General features: G+C 37.3%; 1 protein-coding gene across 9 annotated transcripts in view; it reads right to left on the bottom strand.

Annotated features, from left to right (window-relative positions):
* The window catches only part of PKIB (cAMP-dependent protein kinase inhibitor beta), a 236,063-nt gene that overhangs the window by 17,513 nt on the left and 195,546 nt on the right, over window positions 1-23,004 (bottom strand). For 2 of the 9 annotated variants that reach the window (XM_054492925.2, XM_054492926.2), the window contains 2 exons: window positions 7,771-7,875; window positions 7,437-7,497 (listed from right to left, as the gene is read on the bottom strand). The exons of 1 other annotated variant lie outside the window; for it this stretch is intronic. In XM_054492925.2, coding sequence (XP_054348900.1) covers window positions 7,437-7,497; window positions 7,771-7,839 — 130 coding nt within the window. In that variant the 5' untranslated portion in view covers window positions 7,840-7,875. Of the gene's footprint in view, window positions 1-7,316; window positions 7,498-7,554; window positions 7,566-7,770; window positions 7,876-12,078; window positions 12,285-19,715; window positions 19,740-23,004 lie in introns of those variants that run through there. 6 more of the 9 variants (XM_054492924.2, XM_054492928.2, XM_054492930.2 and 3 more) reach the window with 6 other exon arrangements.

The raw sequence follows: 23,004 nt of genomic DNA, 5'->3' as shown, positions 1-23,004 counted from the left end.
TGGCTCTAGAGACGGCCTCTGATGTTGGACTGTAGACAGAAAGAGATTAACGCAGCTGGGCGTGATGCCTTATGCCTGTAATCTCAGGGTTTTGGGAGGCTGAGACAGGCAGATCACCTGAGGTCAGGAGTTTGAGTCCAGCCTGGCCAATATCTACTGGCCAGTATCTACTGAAAATACAAAAATTAGCCAGGCGTGGTGATGCTTGCCTGTAATCCCAGTTACTCAGGAGGCTGAGGCAGGAGAATCACTTGAATCCGGAAGAAGGAGGTTGCAGTGACCTGAGATCATGCTACTACACTCCAGCCTGGGCAACAGAGCAAGACTCCACGTCAAGAAAAAGAGATTAACTCTGAGACATTTCCAGAAAGTTGATATTGTTTAAAAAGGCATTCAAAAAATCATTTACAATCTGCTTCCGAGCACACCCTCAAACTTGTCTACGTTTCTGCAACATCTGAACCATGCAAGTCACCAGTCACAGAAAACCATATCTCCCCTACACTGCCCATAGGAAGATTTCTCCCTGAAGGTGAAATTTTCACGTACTTTCAGAAACAAACCATGTTTAAGTGTTCTTTCCAATGGTTAAAATGGGATTGAAGTTCTTGATTTCTTCATGATGCCTAAAAAAGCATTCTTAATCTGAGTAATATTAAAATGAGATAATATGGCAGAGGAAAAAGGGTCACAAAAGATAATATTGACAGAGTCCTGCTTTCTCAGTGGGGCTTGCTTTAACCACCTTGTCTAAAATTGCATCTCATCCCTCCAGCTTCTGATTCCTCTTACTTTCTCTTAGCACTTACCAGCTTTGAAAATGTATTCTCATTTACTTATGATTGCAGTTGTTGCTTATTGTCTGTCTCCCTTCACTAGAAGGTAAACTCCACAAAGCAGAGCTTTTGTTTTTGTAGGTTGTTTCATTGATGTATTCATAGGACCAAAAGCCATGCCTGATTCTTATTCAGCAGGCACTCAATAAATAAAATAATTGTCTTTCCACTTTTCTTTTTAACAGGAATTTTTTTTCTTTTTGCATATGACATTAATATATGCTTGTTGTTGGGAAAAGGACAACTCCGAAAGACAAAGAAGGAAAAAGAGATTGCCATCCCACTATCCAGTAACAGTGCTGTTGTAATTCTGGTGCATATCCTGCCAGAATTTTTTTCAGCGGCACATACACAAGAATATCACAACATATTTTACACACCATTTAGTTTGAAGCTAGATGATATTTATTTGACGTCATTTTATTATATCTTAAAAATGCAATCTTTCTCAAATCAACATAATTCAAAATTTCTAATGACAGTTTTGAAAAAATAAAATTTTCTTGAATGTTAACATTACAGGGCATATACCAACTATCTTAAATATGCATAGCCAAAAAGCAAGGAACATGGCTGAGTACTGAAATTATTTATAAATTTTTCTTCAATTGGATAAATAAAATGGGTATAAAATATGTATAATGCTTTTTTAAATGCACCCACAGTTTCAGTAGTGTCTTTTTCTTCTATTTCATCAATTTAAAGAAAAACTCTTATGATGTCTCTTAGTCCTTATTTAAATGAATATAAATGATTAAGCCTTTTTAAGCTCTGATTTGTTTTCTAAGTTATCTTCGGTACTTTACAGAAGAAATCATTATAATGTTGCAGCAAGCAAAAAATTCAATCAAAATTACGGGAACAAAAATTAAGAGTAGTTTTGAGAATTTTTCTGGGTCACAGAGGAAAAAAAACCCAACCAAATGGCAAACTACTTTAGAAAGAAAAATCATCTCATTGAAATATTTTTTCATCAAATTATGCATGTTCATATTAACCTGCAATTAATAGAAGTAACATTATTTAAATTGATACATTTAACTTTTATAAAAATCTTTTGTACAAAATTATGCTACTATAGTCCTTTAGTACCATATAAGTTAAATAGAAAAATGACGCCATAAAAATATCTAAAATATTTAAAAACATAAATTTTCAAAACTTTAAAACCACTATGCATATATTAGTTTTAAAATACATGCACAGAAAAACATTTTAAGGGAAATATACTGAAATTATAATAGTTATTCCCTTTGTGTATGTTATTATTAATGATTTCTACTTTCTTCTTTGAATTTTACTTTTTTCCAAATTTTCTATAATAAAGATTTTTATGATATGAAAAATGGCATACACATGTGTTAAGCATGCATTGTTTTAAAGCACTTTAATGAGAATTTGTTCATGTGATTCTATACTGTGGATTAGTCACTACTATCTTCATTTTAAGGGTGAGGAAACTGAAGGTCATAGAAATAAAAGGGTTTGGCTAAACCTAGCTAGCAAGTAACAGAGACAAGATTGGAACCCATTTCATCTGACAACTCATTATTTTCTCCTTCAATTACACCTCAGCAAACATTTATTGAGCACAGTCTCAGTCCTCATTCAATGAATTATTGTTAAGCATCTACTATATCTTCCGTTCAGTGCAAGACTCTGGGGAAACAGTGGCAAATAAGACTAAGCATTGTGATAGAAACAGTGGGGACACATGAAGATGCTTAATATATGGTCCCCACCCTGAAAGAGTTGTGAACTCGTTGTACAGATGGAATATGTGCATATTAAAGGAAATGTAAAAATAGAAGTAAATATATGATATATTCAAATAAGTGTTATAAATAAAACTACTATAGAAATGTAAAAGATAAATGGCTATTGAATTTTGGGGTGATTAAGGAATATTTCACAAAGGCTGTAGAACACATACAGAGCCTCAAAATTTGGGAGGAATCTACACAGGTAGAAAGGGAATGAAAGGCTTACTAAGTCAGAGAAATATCTGTAAGCTAAAAGGGGGGAGTGTAAAAAGCAAGTTCTAAATAAGAGAAAAGGAAACATTTTGCTGCCATGGAGTGTTATGCCCAGGTGGAGCCGCAAAAATGAGTTGGAGCATAGTCATAACATAGTTGCAAAGAAAATGAATGCCATGAACAATATGTGAACGTATCCTGTAAGCACCAGGGAATCATGAAACTTCTAAATCACGTAGTAAAGGTGTGTATGAGATGCATTTTCTGGCCAGGCGCAGTGGCTCATGCCATAATCCCAGCACTTTGGGAGGCCAAGGCAGGCAGATTACGAGGTCAGGAGATCGAGACCATCCTGGCCAACATGGTGAAACCCCGTCTCTACTAAAAATATAAAAAATTAGCTGAGCGTGGTGGCATGTGCCTGTAATCCCAGCTACTTGGGAGGCTGAGGCAGGAGAATCACTTGAACCAGCGAGTTGGAGGTTGCAGTGAGTCAAAATTGCGCCACTACGCTCCAGTGTAGCCACAGAGCAAGACTCCGTCTCAAAAAAAAAAAAAAAAAAAAAAAAAGATGCACTTTCTGAAAATAGCGACAGATGTCAAGGAGAACCATTAAAGCATATTAAAAGGTGAAGTTTTTAAATCAAATCTACCACAATAGGAGTAATAAGCTGATTCCAAAAATTTATATGAAAATGCAACAGACTGAGAATAACTTATTTCAAATAGAAAGGAAAAAGCAAAGGACTTACACTATCAGGCTTGATGGCTATTAATTCTGTGTGGTATTCCTCAAGGGTAGACAAATAGAATAAAAAATAAAATAAACGCTCTAGAAATAGACAAATACACTCATTGTCCATTGATTTCTGAAAAAGGCTTTGATTATTAACGTGGTCATTGAACCATGGTGATCTTGGAGGACTCACAAAGGCACCACAAAATTAGATATTGGTGGAGAAATTTTTGATCACGGAAACAACAGATCTTGTTTATAATAACTTGTGAGACAAATTCTAAGGATTATTAAATAGATGGCTTTCAGCTATAGTGTTTTTCTGGTATATTTTATTTTTAGACAGGGTCTCCCTCTCTTTCCCAGACTGGAGTGCAGTGACATGATCATAACTCACTGCAGCCTCAATTGTCTGAGCTAAAAGCAATGTACTGTCTGCCTCCTGAATAGTTAGAGATACAGGTGGGCAGCACCACACTTGCCTAATTTTAAAACTTTTTGTAGAGTTGAAGGATGGTCTTAAACTTCTGGCCTCAAGTGATCCTCCCTCCTTGGTCTCCAAAAGTACTGGGGTTTCAAGCAGGAGCCTCCACCTGATTCAATGATCAACACTTTGCTATATTTAATCTCTCTAAACAGAAACACGCACACACACACACACACAGTTATTATTTCACCAACTGAAAGCAAGCTGCCAATAACATGATACTGCATATCTAAATACCTTAGCATATATCTAAGTATTTAAGAATTGGTCTTTTGTGTATATCCATAATACCGTTATATTTCCACAATGTTATTTTTTTTCATGTTCCAATTCCTGAGATAATTCACCTTTTCCCCTGGAGTTTAGTCTTTGAAATTCTTTTGGGAACTATGGGTTTTTTTTGATGCCTGAAAAGATCTATTTTTATCCTCATTCTTACAAACACACTATTTTAGGATGAAAGCACCTAACAATATTATTCCACATTATTCTATTTTTGCTGTTAAGAAGTTTGCTAATTGTGATGGCTAATTTTATATGCCACCTTGACTGGGCTACAAAGTGCTCAGATACTTGGTTAACCATTTCTCAGGGTGTGTCTGTGAGGGTGTTTCCTGATAAGATTAACATCTGAATCAGTGGACTGCATAAAACACATTGCCCTTCTCAATATGGGTGTGCCACATCCTATGCATTGACGTCCTGAATGGAATAAAAAGATAGAGAGCAGGACAATTTCTTTCTCAGCCTGTCTTCGAGCTGTCTTCAGTCTTCAATCTTTTGCCTTAAACTCGGACTTGGACTGGAACTGACAACAGTGGGTCTCCTGGTTATCAGACTAGAACACAAACTGGAACCATATCATTAGCTCTCCTGAGTCTCTAGCTTGCCAAAGCCTTAGGACCTCTCAGCCTTCATAATTGCATGAACCAATTTCTCTCTCTCTCTCTCTCTATATATATATAATATGTATATATAGTGTTTTTTAGATATAGAGAGAGCATTTTTGCCGTTCTTACGTAGAGCTTTTACATATATACACATATATATGTGTGTATATATAGCTTTTACATATATACATATATACATACGTGTATATATATATGTGTGTGTATATATATGTAAAAGCTCTACATAAGAACGGCAAAAACGCACTACATAAGAATGGCAACTGCATCATAAATGTATTAGATTCTTCAGAGAATTGCATCGTAAGTGTATATAGTTCACTATTCTCTCTTCAGCTGTGTCTAATCGGCTGCATAATCCACACACTGTTTTTATTTCCAGTTATCATATTTTTATTTCTAGGCAATCTACTTTGCTCTTTTTCAAGTTTAGTTCATTGTATTACAGTATCTTATTACTTAGTCACTTATACTTACATATTTTTTCTCATAGTAAAAATAATAAAGGAATGTTTTAATAATTGAAATAAAAACAATAGTCTTATCACACAAGAGCAGCTGTTTGCTTCCAGTCTTTTTTCTGTGGGGTTTTAAATAGTTTTCAAAATACTGTACTGTTTCCTGCTGTGTTTGCTTAACATATGACATGAGCATTTTCCCATTAAAATTCTGTAAGTTTAAAAGAAATAAAAAATAAAAAAACCCTCAATTATTCTTTTCAAATATAGTAAGGCTATAAAAATTTTTCACAAATAGTAATAACAATATCATATACAATGTGTGTTCAGTACATACACAATATGCATGTGTACATTATACACAATGCATTAAAATGTTATTTTATCTTTTACTTAAAGGGCATTTCACAGAACAGTAGAGCTGATACAATGAAGCTTGTTTCATAAGAGAAGTCAATTGAATCTTTCTGTAGCACATTATTGAACAATTATGGCTTTAAACAAAAGTTACAAGTCACAAGTTCTCACATTTTGGGTCATGTTGTAGAATGTATTCCAAATGAAAAATAGAGGAGAAAGTACACGACATCATGCTTCATGTTATAGCATATAAATATTAACTATTTTAACATATAACTGTATGATGAATGATACAGTTAAGACCTATACTACATACTACATCATATATAGTTATTATTATAAAAATTTATACATTATGCCACAGTACTAAAATATATTCTTCTCAAATAGTGAAAAAAAATTCTCTATGAAAAATTCCAATATCTAAATTCTTTATACTCTGATCCCATTGTTTACTGTTTTTGTCAAAACTTTCTCATGGAGACTTATTTCTTTGGTCGCTTTGTGATTTGGGGTTCTGAGATCATATTTTTAAAAACATTTTCCTTAAGGCCAGGTGCAGTGGCTCATGCCTGTAATCCCAGCACTTTGGGAGGCCAAGGTAGGCAGATCACCTGAGGTCAGGAGTTCGAGACCAACACAGCAAAAACTTGTCTCTACTAAAAATATAAGAATTAGCTGGGTGAGGTGGTGTGTGCCTGTATCCCAGACACTAAGGAGCATGAGGCAGGAGAATCACTTGAACCCAGGAGGTGGAGGTTGCAGTGAGCCAAGGTCATGCCACTGCACTCCACCCTGGGCAACAGAGTGAGACTCCATCTCAAAAAGAAAGAAAGTTTTTAAAAAAAATTACCTGAGACCTGGGTTAAATGGGGTTAAGGTGTTTTCCTCTACCTAGATCTGAATTTGCCTCTGCTGGTTGTCTGGGGTAATAACAGATTGGTTAGCCTTATATTCTCAGCATGACTTTTGTTCGGATTACACAGACTACACAGTTGGAAATTTGCACACTCAATGTGAGGTTTCATTTTCGTTCATAAGTTATTAAGAGAGCGTTTCCCCCATTTCCATCTGAGGCAAAGTCAAGACTGGGAAAGTCGCTTTACTGTCTTCCTTGGAGGTTAGGGTTTTGTCATATTACCCTTTTACTGAGCATGTCACTCTTAGAAATCCAAGTCTTATTCTGGTTACCTAATGTAACTAATAGTAACTCTTGCTACTATTACTCCCACAGCCCCTGGTTGTTCATACTATTCCTGGTTACAACCCCCACATGCTCCTGCATGCCCTGCAATGTTCTTCTCCTTTGGTGGTGAGTATGTATGACCAGTAAACTGCTGTGGATCTCATCTGTCCAGTGTTGGGTGTTGGTTGTCTAGGCATCTCTGAATCTCCAGGGCAGGAATCTTTCGTTCACCAATGGGGTGAATAGAAAGCAATAAAATCCACTGGTGTTATGAACCATATGACATGCCCAACCATTTCAGAAGACACCTTGTCAGTTACAATTAACTCTTCCTTGGTTATTTGGTTCTGAGTTATTTGGTAAGCGTACCTGAGACAGAACTGCTAACTGCTGATGGGCTTGAGCTATGGCCTATGTGGCACTGTTATGCCATCTCTTTTAACTCTGCAATGCTCTTGTCCCCAAGAAGAAAATGGTTGTTAACTATACCCTGGTGTGACATGCTGTCAGGTTCAGCCTGTGTTTGGCAGGTGATCTCTGAAGCTTCAGCCTGTAAATACAATGAGAAAACAGTGCCTTAACCAGTCAGTACTTCAGTCTTGCTTACCAGAGCTCAGGCTAGAGCTCTCTGATCACCATATCTAGCCTGGTGACTGTCACTGGCTGCTTGGAGCAGCAATACAGACATTGCTTGTAATGGTACACCTATGGAACAGGCACAGAGGCAGCCCTGTGTGAGGTTTGTGGGAAGGAAGGTGGCCACCCCATGAAGAACCAAGCATGGTATCCTGGTTGCCATTGTTGTTCATGCAAAGGTAGTGACCTTTCTGGTCTCCTCTGCTGCTGCTTCCTGAGCTGCTATTGCTTGTGCTCTCATGACTCTGAAGGGCATCGAGGAGCAGATCCATGGTGGCCTGTGGCACAGGTGCTAATGAAAAAAGAAAAGGGTGGAGAGAGGAAGGAGCATTTGGTACTCAAATGATTTGCCAATGCAAAACCCACAGCCAGTATGTCTGGACTCAGCACTGCTGCCTACCAACACACCAAATGGCCAGTCTTGCAATCATGGGCTTGCTGGCCCTATCCAAGCCATAGACTAATGACTTTACTGGATATGGACCTCAACTCCAGAGAGATGGACTCGCACTCCCTAGAGGAAGAGGCAGCCACTTCTGAGAAAGGCCACTAAGCTCCCTGTTTTCCCATAAGTACCCAGAAAGTCTGCACCAGAGGTGATTGTACAGAAAGCTCCAATTTCACCTAGCTACAAACTCAAAATATTCTCAGGGAATTTGTGCAGAGAAAGAAACAAAGAAAGAGGGAAAAAGTCCACAAGACAGAAAAGGTAGGGCAGTGGCAGCAGGAGATAATTTTGGTCTATTGAGTCTGGGTTATAAACCTAGCTTTCTTTCCCTGTACCACTCTGCTTACTATGTCTCTGTTGCAATAAAGATCCTAATCCTTGAGGTTATAGAAAAAAATCCTATGTTACCTTTGTGGCATGGTGGTACTCCATGGCACCATTAATTCAAACTCAATTTAAGCCCAGGGTCTTTAAACCATATAAATCAACCATTGCTGTGGGGGAAACCCCTAACCTTGATGATACTAATTTGAAGCTCTCTGAGAGAAAAGACTTATAAATATCATCAGGGTAAAGAGGATCCCTCACCACCACCCTACCACCACCAAATATGTCCAGTGACCACCACCAAAAAAAAAAAAAAAAAAAAAGAAAGAAAGAAAGGAAGAAAGAAAAGAAATTTAAAAAAAGCAAAGAAAAAAAAATCCTGGATACAGGGAGGAACCACCACCACCAACAACAAAAGAACCCTAAAACAAAGATCTACAATTTGACCCAATTGGAAATTGAAAATATATTAAAGGCATTTATATAGCCAAGATAAAGGGGCACTGACTGGCTTTTGTGCCTCTACAGTATAGGTTCTTAATTAACTTTAATACCTGCTGAAATGCACCAATTGGCAAACCTTCATGGTTTTAACTGGCACTAGGGCTCAGATTACAGTTATGACTAGGATCTTACTAAATTTAAACATGGTATCCCCCATAACATTAGGGGAGTTCTGGAATATAAAATAGAGGACAAAAAGGTATGTCTCATCTTAACCATCATAATTACTGTCTTGCCTAAATTTCCCATCACGGTCATAGCAATCATTGCCCTAAAATATCCCATAATGGACATGGACGCTCTGACCCAATGAAAAATAAATGGAAATTAGATTAAATCTTGACACTTATAAATTGGCTTGACAAAATGGAAATTCATGACTCTTCTGCCTCCACCCCAAATTAAAATAATTATTAACATGGCTCAAAGTAATTTAAAACAGGGCTTTTGAGGATTAAAATTTGTTATATGACAGCTATAGAGTGCAGGGGTGATTATCCCCACTGCTTCTCCATTTAACAACCCAATCTGGCCTATTTGGCCTGTTCTTAAACCTGGAACAAATAAATGGTGCAGCACAGTAGACTGCTGCTACCTTAATGCCATGGTCCCATACAGTTCAGGCCCCTATTTCCAACAAACTGAGTATTGAAACTTCTGACTCCATGCAATCAGCAACTGATAAATATTTTGCTATTACGAATTAGGCTAATATGATCCATTTGGTGCCAATGTCAGCAGCTTAGCAGTCACAGTTTGCTTTTACCTCCCACGAGACACAATATATTTTTACCAGGCTACTCAAGGGCTACCTCAGCAGCCTTGCTACTGCACACAGTCTTTGCAGGCAGGATCTTAATGACATCCACCTTCCTCCAAGAGCACAGGTATATTACATTGATGACATCCTTCTCCAGGAAGATTTGTTTGACGTATTCATTAAGAACATACAAATACAAAGGAACTCACACAAAAAGGGTGGATCATTACTTCACACATAGTACAAAGTCCTATGACTTCTGTTAAAATTCCTGAAAGTTATTTGGTAAACCAAAAGCTGCTTCATCCCTGATACTGTCAAAAAACAGGTATTAACCCTCTCAGTACCCACAAGGTTAATACAAGTCCAACATCTTTTAGTCTTTTTTGGGTTCTGGAGACAACATATTCTTTTGCAAATTTTCTTTAATTTCACTAATGCTGTTACTTACAGATTGCCCATCTTAAAGGGGAACCTCCTCAACAAAAGGCTGTAGAAGCCGTCCAAAATGAAATCAACAGGCACTCCAGTTAGTGCCCTCAGAGGCTTCAGCGACCTCATCTCACGCCTCCTGGAGTCTCTAGGCCACCTGTGATGGTCATAAGTTGCTCATGGGGTACTGATGCAAGAAACTGCCTTTCCTGGCCTTGTACTATACACCGTTATAGTGGCAATTACTGGCCACACACCGGGCTTTTCTGGAAATAGAGGGTCTCACAGACTTTGAGCCTGTGACCCACTGTACCCAGCTACTGCAATGCCTTGTAATGCATTGGAGCAGCACCCCCATGAATTTGGCATAGCTATGAGACCTCTTTGCGACAGGATGGAGTCAAGCTTGGGCCTTCTGGCATATTCTGTCTGTAGAAGGTGGTAGCCTCCTCTACCACCAGTCCTTTGCCAAAACCGTGGTGCTAGGAGAAGTCATCCCTTTCTTAGAGTCCTTGGCTACCTGGAGAGCCCCCGGGATCAACTGAATGAACAGCAATAGGAGGCCATACACTTTACCAATGGTGTTGCCACAATTATACATGATAGAGCTCAGTAGAGAGTTGTTGCTCTTAATTCTTTAACCAAGATGTCCCTGATAAAGAATAGAATCCAAGGGTCAGCACAATTGGCACACTCTAGACATTTATCTTGGCAATGGATGCCCTGGCCATTTTGCCTCATATGTATATTTTTACAACTCTTAGACCATTGCCTAAGAGTCACACTTTAAAGAACTCTGTGAATCTCTTGTTTCACAGGTACCCATATATAAATATATAAACCAAATTAACAGGTTTCTCTACATATCCTAAGGCCACAATACAAGGCCTCAACAGGATATTCCTTATCTCATTTGGAGTTTTAGACACTAGATTGTTACCAAGGCACTCATTTTATGTCTCAGAATACAAAATGGAATCTTGAAGAAAGCTTTCCATTGAAATGCAGCCTTCCCATAGGCCTCAGGTAGTCAGCCCCAGGCAGCTACTTTAATTGATAAGCCTAATGGGTTTTCAAAGAACTATTTAAGTCACAATGAGAAAAATGTCCCTCTACCCCTTGATGTCACCACTGCCACAAGCATTGGTTAGTCTCCATTCACACCCCCTGGGAACACCTCTCTGCATCAATGTCACACAGGTCTCTCAATTGCCTTTACTGGTTATATATGGAGACATACCCGAAGTTCATGTTTTTAGCAACCACCTCAAAATGTGGCCCTCTCTGCTTGGTCAGGTGCCTACTTTGCTTCCTAGGAAGGCATGTCTCCTAATCCCTAAAAGTCTCAGTTATCATCAAGATTTAAACTGATGTCAAAGCATCAAGTGATCAATTGTAGCATAAAGCCAAAAATTAAGGCTTGATATCTGATAAAATAGGTCTCTAATGGCCTAACTACAAGTTCTCCTCCCCACTCTGCTCCCATAGATCAGGTATCCTAGCCAGACCACCATCCTTACCAAGGGGACCAGGCACAGTTTCTGTTTATCCTTGAGTAGCAGGTTTTGTTCTCTGTTTGCCTGCCAAATCAAACAACTGAATCACATCATTCCACAAGAACTGGGAGCACCCTACCCTCTTAATTCTCCAAAGCCTACCTCCTACAGCCCTGGTTGTTCACTCTGCTCTTGAGTGCAACTCCTGTGTGGCCCTGCAAGGTGTGCTGTGTCCTCCTCCCCCAGGCATTCAGTAGATGTGACTAATAACCTGCTGTTGGTCTCATCTCTTCAGGGTCAGGTGGTGTTTAGCTCTCCCTCACCAGCAGGGTAAATAGGAGGTGACTAAGACAGCCTACCACTAATAGCATGTTCCTTTCTTTCATGAAAGGGAGACTGAAGTGTAGAGAAAAGGCATCAGGTTCACACATATCCTGTGTCCACGCTGACCCTCACTGAGCTGCAATGTGTCCAGTTACATCAGTGTCCCCAGGGATCCACTGCTATTGTCTCAGGTATAACTATTACCTCAGGTAGAGATATGTGCATCTGCATCCTCTTTGTTCCATCTCTGGACTTTAAGGTTGATGGTCTATTTAAATAGTTCTATGCCCTCCATGAGGTCCATGAAATCACTTCGGAGTTTCACTCTTCTGAGGGGCTGGGAACTCTGTGAGGTGGCAGTCAGGCCCATCTGCTTGGGCACTTCTCTTGACCATTGCTTGTCTACCTTTCTAGGGTCGAAGAACATATAGAGAGAGCTTCTTTATGATACCAAAATTTTCCCTGGGAAGTGAGGGATAGTCCTCTTTACACTTGGATTTTCATTAGAATTTTTATTATTCAATCTCCCTTCTGTTCAACCCAGTGAGCTGGAGTCCTGGCCACCTTCACAGAGACTTGAATAATGACTAGGGTCTCATTACATCCTGAATTCTTCTCCCACTAGCTAGTCAATGACTCATTTCCCTTCCCAGAAACATCAAAACTTTTACATCATCATATAGTAATTCCCACTCTACGGTTTGTTCTCAGTTCTTCAGTTTCAGATAGCTCAAGAAATCTTTTCTTTCAAAAAGTCAGGCTATTGTCATAAATAATGCTGACTTTCAAGACTATGGCTCTTTGTTTAGATTTTAAAAAACAGAAACTTAAGTGATCGTTTGTTCTAGATTAAGTGCATCAACCCTCAGTGAACAGCCTTTATAGAGTATTAAAGCAAGTATAAAGGAGTAAAGAAATCTCAGTTGATAATTAAAAATGTTATCAGCCATACACAGGTAGAACAGCTACTCTTAATTGGGCCCTTAGCTAGGCAGTGGCTTTTATTAATATATACTGTACATGGCTTTATACGCAATATTTTATTTAATCTTTACCACAGATGTCAGAGAGGGAGGGAGAGAAGAGGGAGGAGAGAGAGATTCCCTACAATTCAAAAGAAACAACTGAAATAGAGTCTTTTAGATATTAAGAAACTTGCCGTAAGATAGGATTTAAGCCCTGTCACATAGGATTCCAAAACACGGATTTTAAAAAATTTCATTATATTGCCTTTTCTAGAGTCATAGGCCCTTATAAATTTAGAAGAGATTAGACTAAAATAACTTTATAAAGTTATAAAGAAGTCACCTAAAAGTCACCTAGTACAGCCATCTACAATATGCCTGAATCGTTTCAACAAGAATATTTTTCTTCTTTGAACCACATATTCACCATAGTGTTTCAGCAAACCCAAAATATTGTTTCAGTAATTCATCTGATATGAAAACTTTAATTCATTTTTGAAACTTAAAAAAGAAGATCATACAATTGAATAATGTGCACAATTTTGAAAAAATTTATTTTTTGTTCTCTATACCTATTATTATGTAATACACATACAATATAATGTATATAATATGTGTAATCCATGAACACACACACATTTAGATGTCATAAAATTCTTTCACAGAATAAAACAGAAACAAATACTTCTCTCATTGGTGGTATAATCCTATCTAATATAATTTAAATATTTTGTTGTTTTTAAGGTGTGTGAGTTTTGCCTCCTAGCTTATCTTTCATGTCACAACAATTGGCAGAATTCATTAAAAATATTGAGGTCAATATAAATTTTTGTTTAATAATCCTGTTTTTTGGTTTAATTTTAGACTTTTTAATGTACTTAATCTTTGTAGCTTTTTTGTTAAAATATGAAAATAAGTTTGCATTTCATGAAAGGGTATTTTCTGGTTACAAAGGAGAGAAGGCCCCAAAGAATGCAGCATAGGAACCCTCTACTGTATTAGATTCCCTCAGGGTAATTGAAATTGACAGCTGACTACACTGTATTTACCAGTCCTTTTAGTCATTTCTATACAGTAAGGCAAATCAATATGCGTCTACTGTCAAATCCAGGACTTTCCCCCTGAAAGCTTTAATTAAGATTTGTGACCTTCTCCCAGCTATGTACACCTCAACCTGAATATCCTTTTAGCTCAGTAGCTGTTCAATGATCAGGCACTCTGCTCCTTCCATCTGCTCTAACAGTGACCTCCTTCAAATTTTTTTATGAGCTTTGGGTATTTTCTTTTTATAGCTTTGCCAACATAATCATATTACATCCTGACACCAGGCAGTGTAAATTAATTCCCCTTTTTTTTAATGCACCACTCCACAAAGAACCAGATTTTTCACTTTAACACTTGATTAAATTGTGGAAAGGAGAAGAAAAAAAAATTGAGAAAACTTTATCTCACCTGTGCCAGCTTGGAGACTGAAAAAGTTAATTTAAAGCAAATTAGCTCTTCCTAAGATTTTTTTACAAATCTTAACGTGGGAGATGGGGAGAAATACAGGAGAGATAAAGCAAGTTTGAATAAAACACCTATTTACTGAAAATTAATCTTATGCCATTTAAACCAGGACAGTGTTTCCCCAACTTCTGTTCATAAGACTCAGTTGAGAAGTCTGTTAGCAATACAGATTCCAGGTACCTTCCCTAGAATTTTTGATTCAGTATGTCTGACATCATATGCATTACAAGCACCCTAGGTAACTGTGGTCACACAGTTTGAGAATAATGAATTGGAGTAAAGGTTAGGCAACATTCTCCTCCATCTTTCTCCAATAATACTCTTGGGGGTGGGGGTATGCCACATATATCCATTGATTAAGTATCTTCAGGATCTAACAGCATATATACCAAAATGAATGGACTATTTACTGTGGTTTTAACAAAGTGTAGAAATGCATACACATGACCTTGGAAGCCTACTCATCCAATTTCAGACCTTATTTAAAATTGCCTTGTAGTAAATTAAAAATTTAAATCTCAAAATTAACTTTCTCAATACCTGCCCTGTCAGGATATATGCTGATGGCCTTGTCTAGATCAGTCATCTCCTAAAGTTTTTTACTTTTCACTCTGATAATCAACCCTGAAGTTCACCACTAAATCAGTTTAATATGATGTTCACTAAACATTCTCTATGGGTAATGGTTTTTCCCCAGAAGACTAAAATATCCCGAGAGGTAAGAACAGATTCTAAGGGTGGAAAGTCGATAGAAAATATTCATTGAGTGCTTTCCAAGTGAACTTAACATTGATCTGACACTGTGTAGTCCACATCATTTGCAGATCCTGTCTATGGGGAGAGAAAGTATATGTTATCAAACTTCATAAAAGTGTTCTGTTGGCATTTTAAGTATTGTCACATTTATATCTTAGGCAGCATGTCTGAACCAAGAAAAACCTTTCAAGTCATCCTGCCAGTTTGTTCATTCCACATCAGATCTTTCAAATATTATACTTTGACATTTGATTAAGGATGCTGAAGAATTTTAGTATGAGAAAATTCCCACAAATCTATCATAATTCAAATAGCTGAAGAAAATACTAAAAAGCTGACTCAGCTTGTCATAATTTGAAAACTAGTATAATTAAAGATAATTTTAAATATCCTCACTAGCAGGGGGCGGTGGGGAGTAAACGAAGTATAGAAACACTGAAAGTCAACAGTTAGTTGACTCTAACTTCCAAGCTATGTACTCCACCCTAGAGTACTGAAGTTTCAGAAAACCTTGAAGCCTTGTGTTCTGGGGTCTGCTGGACCCTGAAATTAATTATACATCACAGGGTACAGAGGATAGAATGTTCTGACATTTTCAGAAGCCCCAATTACAGTTGTGGATCTTAAAAAACAATGCAGATATGCATTGGTTCTTGTCTTGTTTTTATGTACTTGCATGTAAATGCAAGTCCTTTATCCTCAGCAAATCCTCTATGGAACATGGAGAGAAAGCAGAGGTGCCTACCTTCTCTTAACTTGAATAGTCTTTATAATTTAAAGTATTGTTAATTGCCAAGATTAAAATTCAAAACTTGTTTCCTAGTAACTTATAAATCAGAAGGCTTTATGTAGTCTGAAACATAATATTTCTTTGATGTATTTTTAATCTAAAATAAGGTAGCCCAGATGAGGGATAGATCTTGATGGCTGAATAGAAGCCTCTACCTATTGTCCCCCTGACAGAAACAACAATTTAGTTTAACAACTATCTACACGTTTATAAGAACCAAAAATCAGGTACTAGCTCAACCACAGTGGGGTAGAGCACCAACCAGCCTTGTGAGGTCCCCAATTCTAGGCCTTGGCTCTTGGATGGCATTTCTGGACCTGCCATGGGCCAGATGGGAGCCCACTGCCCTGAAGGGTGAGTCCCAAGCCTGGAAGTATTCACCACAAGCTGACTGAAGAGCTTTAGGCAAGTAGTGAAAATAAGCAATGGCCTGGAAGTACTCCCCATGGGGCTGTGGTGGTGGCCACTGAAAGAGATTCCTCTGGCTGTGGAAAGGAGGGGAAGGTGGGAAGGACTTTGTTTCATGGTTTGAGTGCCAGCTTAGCTGCAGTAGAATAGAGCAACAGATAGATTCCTGAGGTTTTGACTCCAGTCCCTGGCTCCCATTTGACATCTCTGAATTCACTCAATGTGCCAGGGAATTCACTGCCCTGAAGGGAGGACACAGGTCTGACTGGCTTTGCTACTCGCTGATCATAGAGCCCTAGGGCCTTGAGCAAACATAGGCTATAGACAGGGGGTGGTTACAGCGGGCCTTGGGCAAGACCCAATGCAATGCTGGCTTCAGATCTGACCCAGAGCAGTCCCAGCACTGGTGGTCACAGGGGTGCTTGTGTCACCCTCCTTCCAGCTCCAGGCAGCTCAGCACAGACAAGGAGACTCTGTTTGGAAGAAAGTAAAGCAAGAGAGCAAGAGTCTTTGCCTGGTAATCCAGAGTATTCTTCTGGGTCTTATTGAACACCACTAACGTGGTACCTCTACAAGCCTACAAGAACCACAGTGTTACTGGGCTTTGGGTACCCTGTAATGCAGATATGCCTTAGATCACAATCCAAATCCTTTCAAATACCTGAAAAGGCTTCCCAAGAAGGATGAGTAAAAACAAGCCCAGACTGAGAAGACTACAGTAGATACCTAACTCTTCAAGGCCCAGACACCAATGAACATCCACAAGCATCAAAAACATTCAGGAAAACATGGCCTCACCAAATGAACTAAATAAGGCACCAGGGACCAATCCTGGGGAAAAAGAGATATGTGACCTTTCAGACAGAGAATTCAAATTAGCCGTTTTGAGGAAAGTTAAAAAAAAATCAAGATAACACAGGGAAGCAATTCAGAATTCTATCAGTTAAATGTAACAAAGAGATTGAAATAATTAAGAAGAATCAAGCAGAAATTCTGGAGGTGAAAAATAAAATTGACATATTGAAGAATGCATCAGAGTCTCTTAATAGCAGAACTGATAAAGCAGAGAAAGAATTAGTCACCTTGAAGACAGGTTATCTGAAAATACAGTCAGAGCAGACAAAGGAAAAAAGAACAAAAAGGAATAAAGCACTCATACGAGATCTAGAAAATACCCTCAAAAAGGCAAATCTAAGAGTTATTGGCCTTAAAGAATAGATAGAGAAAGATATAGGGGTAGAAAGTTTATTCAAAAAGATAATAACAGAAAATTTCTCAAACCTAGACAAAAATATCAATATCTAAGTACAGGAAGGTTATAAAATACCAAGAATATTTAACTGAAAGAAGACTACCTTAAGGCATTTAATAATCAAACTCCAAAAGGTCAAGGATAAAGAAAGAACCCTAAAAGCAGCAAGAGAAAAGAAACAAATAACATATAATGGAGCGCCAATATGTCTGGCAGCAGGGTTTTCAGTGGAAAATTTAGGGCCGGGAGAGAGTGGCATGCCATATTTAAAGTGCTAAAGGAAAAAAACTTTTACCCCAGAATAGTATATTTGGCAAAAAAAAAAAAAAAAAAAAAAAAATGTCCTTCAAGCATGAAGGAGAAATAAGGACATTCCCAGACAAACAAAAGCTGAAGGATTTCATCAACACCAGACCTGTCTTACAAGAAATACTAAAGGGAGTTCTTCAATCAGAAAGAGAAATAAATGTTAATGAGCAAGAAGAAATCACCTGAAGGTACAAAACTCACTGGTACTAATAAGGACACAGAAAAATACAGCATATTATAACACTGAAATTGTGGTGTGTAAATTACTGTTATATTAAGTAGAAAGACTAAAAGGTGAACCAACCAAAAATAATAACTGGGACAACCTTTCAAGATATAGACAGTAAGACATAAATAGAAACATCAAAAACTTAAAAAGCAGAGAGAGGAAGTTAAAGTATAGAGTTTTTGTTAGTTTTCTTTTTGCTTGTTTGTTTGTTTATGCAATTAGTGTTAGGCTGTCATCAGTTTAACATAATGGGTTATGAGATACTATTTGCAATCCTCATGGTAACCTGAAATCAAAAAACATACAACAAATACACAAAAAAATAAAAAGTAAGAAATTAAACTATGCAACCAGAGAAAATCATCTTCACTAAAAGGAACACAGGAAAGAAGAAAAGACCACAAAACAACTAGAAAACTACTAAATGGCAAGAGTAGTCCTTACTTATCAATAGTAACATTGAATGTAAATGGACTAAATTCTCCAATAAAAAGACACAGAGTGGTTGAATGGATTAAAAAACGAAAAAAAAAAAAAAAAGAAAAGAAAGACCCAATGATCTGTTGCCTGTAAGAAACACACTTCACCACATAGACAGAAAATAAAGGATGGAGAAAGATATTCCATGCTAATGGAAGTCAAAAAAGAGCAGGAGTAACTATACTTATATCAAACAAAATGTACTTCAAGACAAAAACTATAGGAAGAAACAAAGGTCATATAATGATAAAGGGGTGTATTAAGGAAGAGGATATAACAATTTTAAATATATATGCATCCAACACTAGAGCATCTAGATATATAAAGCAAATATTATTAGAGCTAGAGAGAGAGATAGACTCTCAACATAATAATAGCTGGAGACTTCAACATCCCACTTGCAGCATTGGACAGATCTGCTAGACAGAAAATTAACAAAGAAACATTGGACTTAATCTGCATTATAGACCAAGTGAACCTGATAAATATTTACAGAACATTTTATCCAACAGCTGCAGAATACACATTCTTCTCCTCAACATACTGCACATTCTCAAGAATAGACCATACGTTGGGCCACAGAACAAGTCTTAAAACATTTTAAAAATTGAAATAATATCAAGCATCTTCTCTGACTACCATGGAATAAAACTAGAAATCAGGAGGAATTTTGGAACCTATACAAACACATGGAAATTAAGCAATATGCTCCTAAATGACCAGTAGATCAATGGAGAAATTAAGAAGGAAATTGAAAAATTTCTTGAAACAAATGATAATGGAAACACAACATACTAAAACCTATGGAATTCACGAAAACAGTACTAAGAGGGAAGTTAATAGCAATAAGCACCTACATCAAAAAAGAATAAAATTTCAAGTAATCAACTCAATGATGCATATTAAAGAACTAGAAAAGCAAGAGAAAACTGAACCCAAAATTAGTAGAAGAAAAGAAATAAACATCAGAGCAGAAGTAAATGGAATTGAAATGAAGAAATAACACAAAGGATCAATAAAATGAAAATTCGGTTTTTAGAAAAATAACCAAAACTGACAAACCTTTAGCCAGACTAAGAAAAAAAGAGAGAAGACCCAAATAAATAGAATTAGAGATGAAAAAGGAGACGTTACAATCAATACCACAGAAATTGAAAGGATTGGCTGGGCGCGGTGGCTCACTCCTGTAATCCCAGCACTTTGGGAGGCTGAGGCGGGTGAGTCACGAGGTCAGGAGATCGAGACCATCCTGGCTAACACGGTGAAACCCCGTCTCTACTAAAAATAAAAGAAAATTAGCCGGGCGTGGTGGCGGGCGTCTGTAGTCCCAGCCACTCGGGAGGCTGAGGCAGGAGAATGGCGTGAGCCTGGGAGGCGGAGCTTGCAGTGAGCCAAGATCACGCCACTGCACTCCAGCCTGGGCGACAGAGCAAGACTCTGTCTCAAAAAAAAAAAAAAGAAAGGCTCATTAGTGGCTACTATAAGTAACTATATGGAATAAACTGGAAAATCTAGAAGAAATGGATAAATTTCTAGACATGCAATCTATCATACAATCTATCAAGATTGAACCACAAGAAATACAAAACCTGAACAGACCAATAAGAAGTAACAAGACTGAAGCCATAATAAAAAGTCTCCCAGGAAAGTAAAGCCTGAGACCCAATGGCTTCACTGCTAAATTCTACCAAACATTTAAAGAAGAACTAATACCAATCCTACTCAAAGTGTTCCAAAAAAACAGAAGAAAAAAATATTGTCAAATTCATCCCATAATGCCAATATTACCCTAATTCCAAAACCAGACAAAGACACATCCGAAAGAGAAAAATACACACCAGTATCCCTAAGGAATATCAATCCAAAAATCTTCAACAAAACACTAGCAAACCAATTCAACTATTCACTAAAAGTTTCAGTCATGATGACCAACTGGGATTTATCCCTGGGATGCGAGTATGGTTCAACATACACAAATCAATGAGTGTGATACATTACATTAACAGAATGAAGGACAAAAAACATATGATCATTTCAATTGATGCTGAAAAAGCATTTGATACAATTCAACATCCTTTCATGATAAAAACCCTCGAAAAACAGATACAAAAGAAACATACCTCAACATAAGAAAAGTCATATGTAACACACCCACAGCTAGTATTACACTGAATGGGGAAAAACTGAAAGCCTTTCCTCTAAGATCTGGAATATAATAAGGATATCAACTTTCACTACTGTTATTCAGCATAGTACTGGAAGTCCTAGCTAGAGCCATTAAATAAAATTTAAAAAAAAAAAAGGACATCCAAATTGGAAAGAAAGAAGTCAAATTACTTTTGTGTGCAGATGATATGATCTTATATTTAGAAAAATCTAAAGACTCCACCAAAAAGTATTAGAACTGATAAACTCAGTAGAATATCAGGATACAAAATCAACATTCAAAAATCAGTAGCATTTCTTTATGCCAAGATTTAATAATCTGAAAAAGAAATCAAAAAAGTAATTTCAATTACCATAGCTAAAATTAAAATATCTAGGAATTAACCAAAGAAGTGAAATATCTCTACAATGAAAATTGAAACGCTGACACAAGAAATTAAAGAGGGCACAAAAAATGAAAAGATATTCCACGTTCATGGATTGGAAGAATCAATAATGTTAAAATGTCCATATTACCCAAAGCAATCTACAGATTAAATACAGTCCCTATGAAAATATCAATGACTTTCTTCATAGAAATAGAAAAAACAATCCTAAAATTTGTATGGAATCACAAAAGACCAGAATAATAGCCAAAGCTATCCTGAGCAAAAATAACAAAACAAGAGGAATCACATGACCTGACTTCAATTATACTACAGAGCTATGGTAAACAAAACAGCAGGCTACTAGCATAAAAACAGACATATAGACCAATGGAACAGAATAAAGTACCCAGAAACAAATCTATACATCTACAGTAAACTCATTTTCAACAAAGGTGCCAAGAACATATACTAAGGAAAAGATAGTCTCTTCAATAAATGGTACTAGGAAAACTGGATATCCATATGCAGAAGAGTGAAACTAGACCCCTGTCTCTCGCCATACACAAAAATCAAACCAAAATGAATTAAAGACTTAAATCTAAGACCTCAAACTATGAAACTACTAAAGGAAAACATTGAGAAAACTCTCCAGGATACTGAAATGGGCAAAGATTTCTTGAGTAATAACTCACAAGCACAGGCACCCAAAGCAAAAATGGACAGATGGGATCACATCAGGTTAAAAAGCTTCTTCACAGGAAAGGAAACAATCAACAAGGTGAAGAGATAACTCATGGAAAGGGATAAAATATTTGCAAAGTACCAATGTGACAAGAGATTAATAATTAAAATATATAAGGATCTCAAATAACTTTATAGGAAAAAAATAATAATTAGATTAAAAATGGGCAAAAAGGGCTGGATGTGGTGGCTCACACCTGTAATCCCAGCACTGTGGGAGGCTGAGGCAGGAGAATCACTTCAGCACAGGAGTTCAAAAGACAATCTACTGGGACTCCATCTTTACAGAAATTAAAAAAGTTATCTGGACATGGTGACACCTGCCTATTGCCCCGGCTCTTTGGGAGGCGAGGTGGGGGGATGGCTTGAGCCTAGGAAGTTAAGGCTGCAGTGAGCCATGATCATGCCACTGCACTCAAGCCTGGATGAAAGAGTGAGATCCTTTTTCAAAAAATAAAAAAAAAAAATTTAAAAATGGGCAAAAGATTTGAAAAAAAATATTTCTCAGAAGAAGACATACAAATGGCAAACAGGTATAAGAAATGGTGCTCCATATTATTCATCTATCAGAGAAATGCAAATAGAAACCAATGAGATACCATCTCACTCCAGTTAAAATAGCTATTATTTAAAAAAGAGGCAATAACAAATGCTGGTGAGGATGAGGAGAAAAGGGAACCCTCATATACTGTTGGTGGGAATGTAAATTTGTACAATCACTGTGGAGAACACTTTGAAGTTTCCTCAAAAAATTAAAAACAGAGCTACCATAAGATCTAGCAATCCCACTGCAATGTACATACTTCAAAGAAAGGAAATCAATATATCAAAGAGGTCTGCACTTCCATGTTGACTGCAGCATTATTCACAATAGCTAGGATTTGGAACAACCTAAGCATTCATCAGAAGATGAATGGATAAAGAAAATGTGATACATATACACAATGGAGTACTATTCAGCCATAAAAAGAATGAGATACTGTCGTTTGCAACAACATGGATGGAACTGGAAGACATTATGTTAATTGAAATAAGCCAGGCACAGAAAGACAAACTTTGCATGTTCTCAGTTATTTGTGGGAGCTAAAATTAAAACAATTGAATTCACGGAGACAGAGAGCAGATGGATGGTTACAGAAGCTGGGAAGAGGATCATG

Source organism: Pongo pygmaeus, chromosome 5 (assembly GCF_028885625.2).
Source record: "Pongo pygmaeus isolate AG05252 chromosome 5, NHGRI_mPonPyg2-v2.0_pri, whole genome shotgun sequence".
In the NCBI taxonomy this organism is placed as follows: domain Eukaryota; kingdom Metazoa; phylum Chordata; class Mammalia; order Primates; family Hominidae; genus Pongo; species Pongo pygmaeus.
Note: the sequence above shows the minus strand (reverse complement) of the source record. Positions and strands in the feature narration are given on the sequence as shown.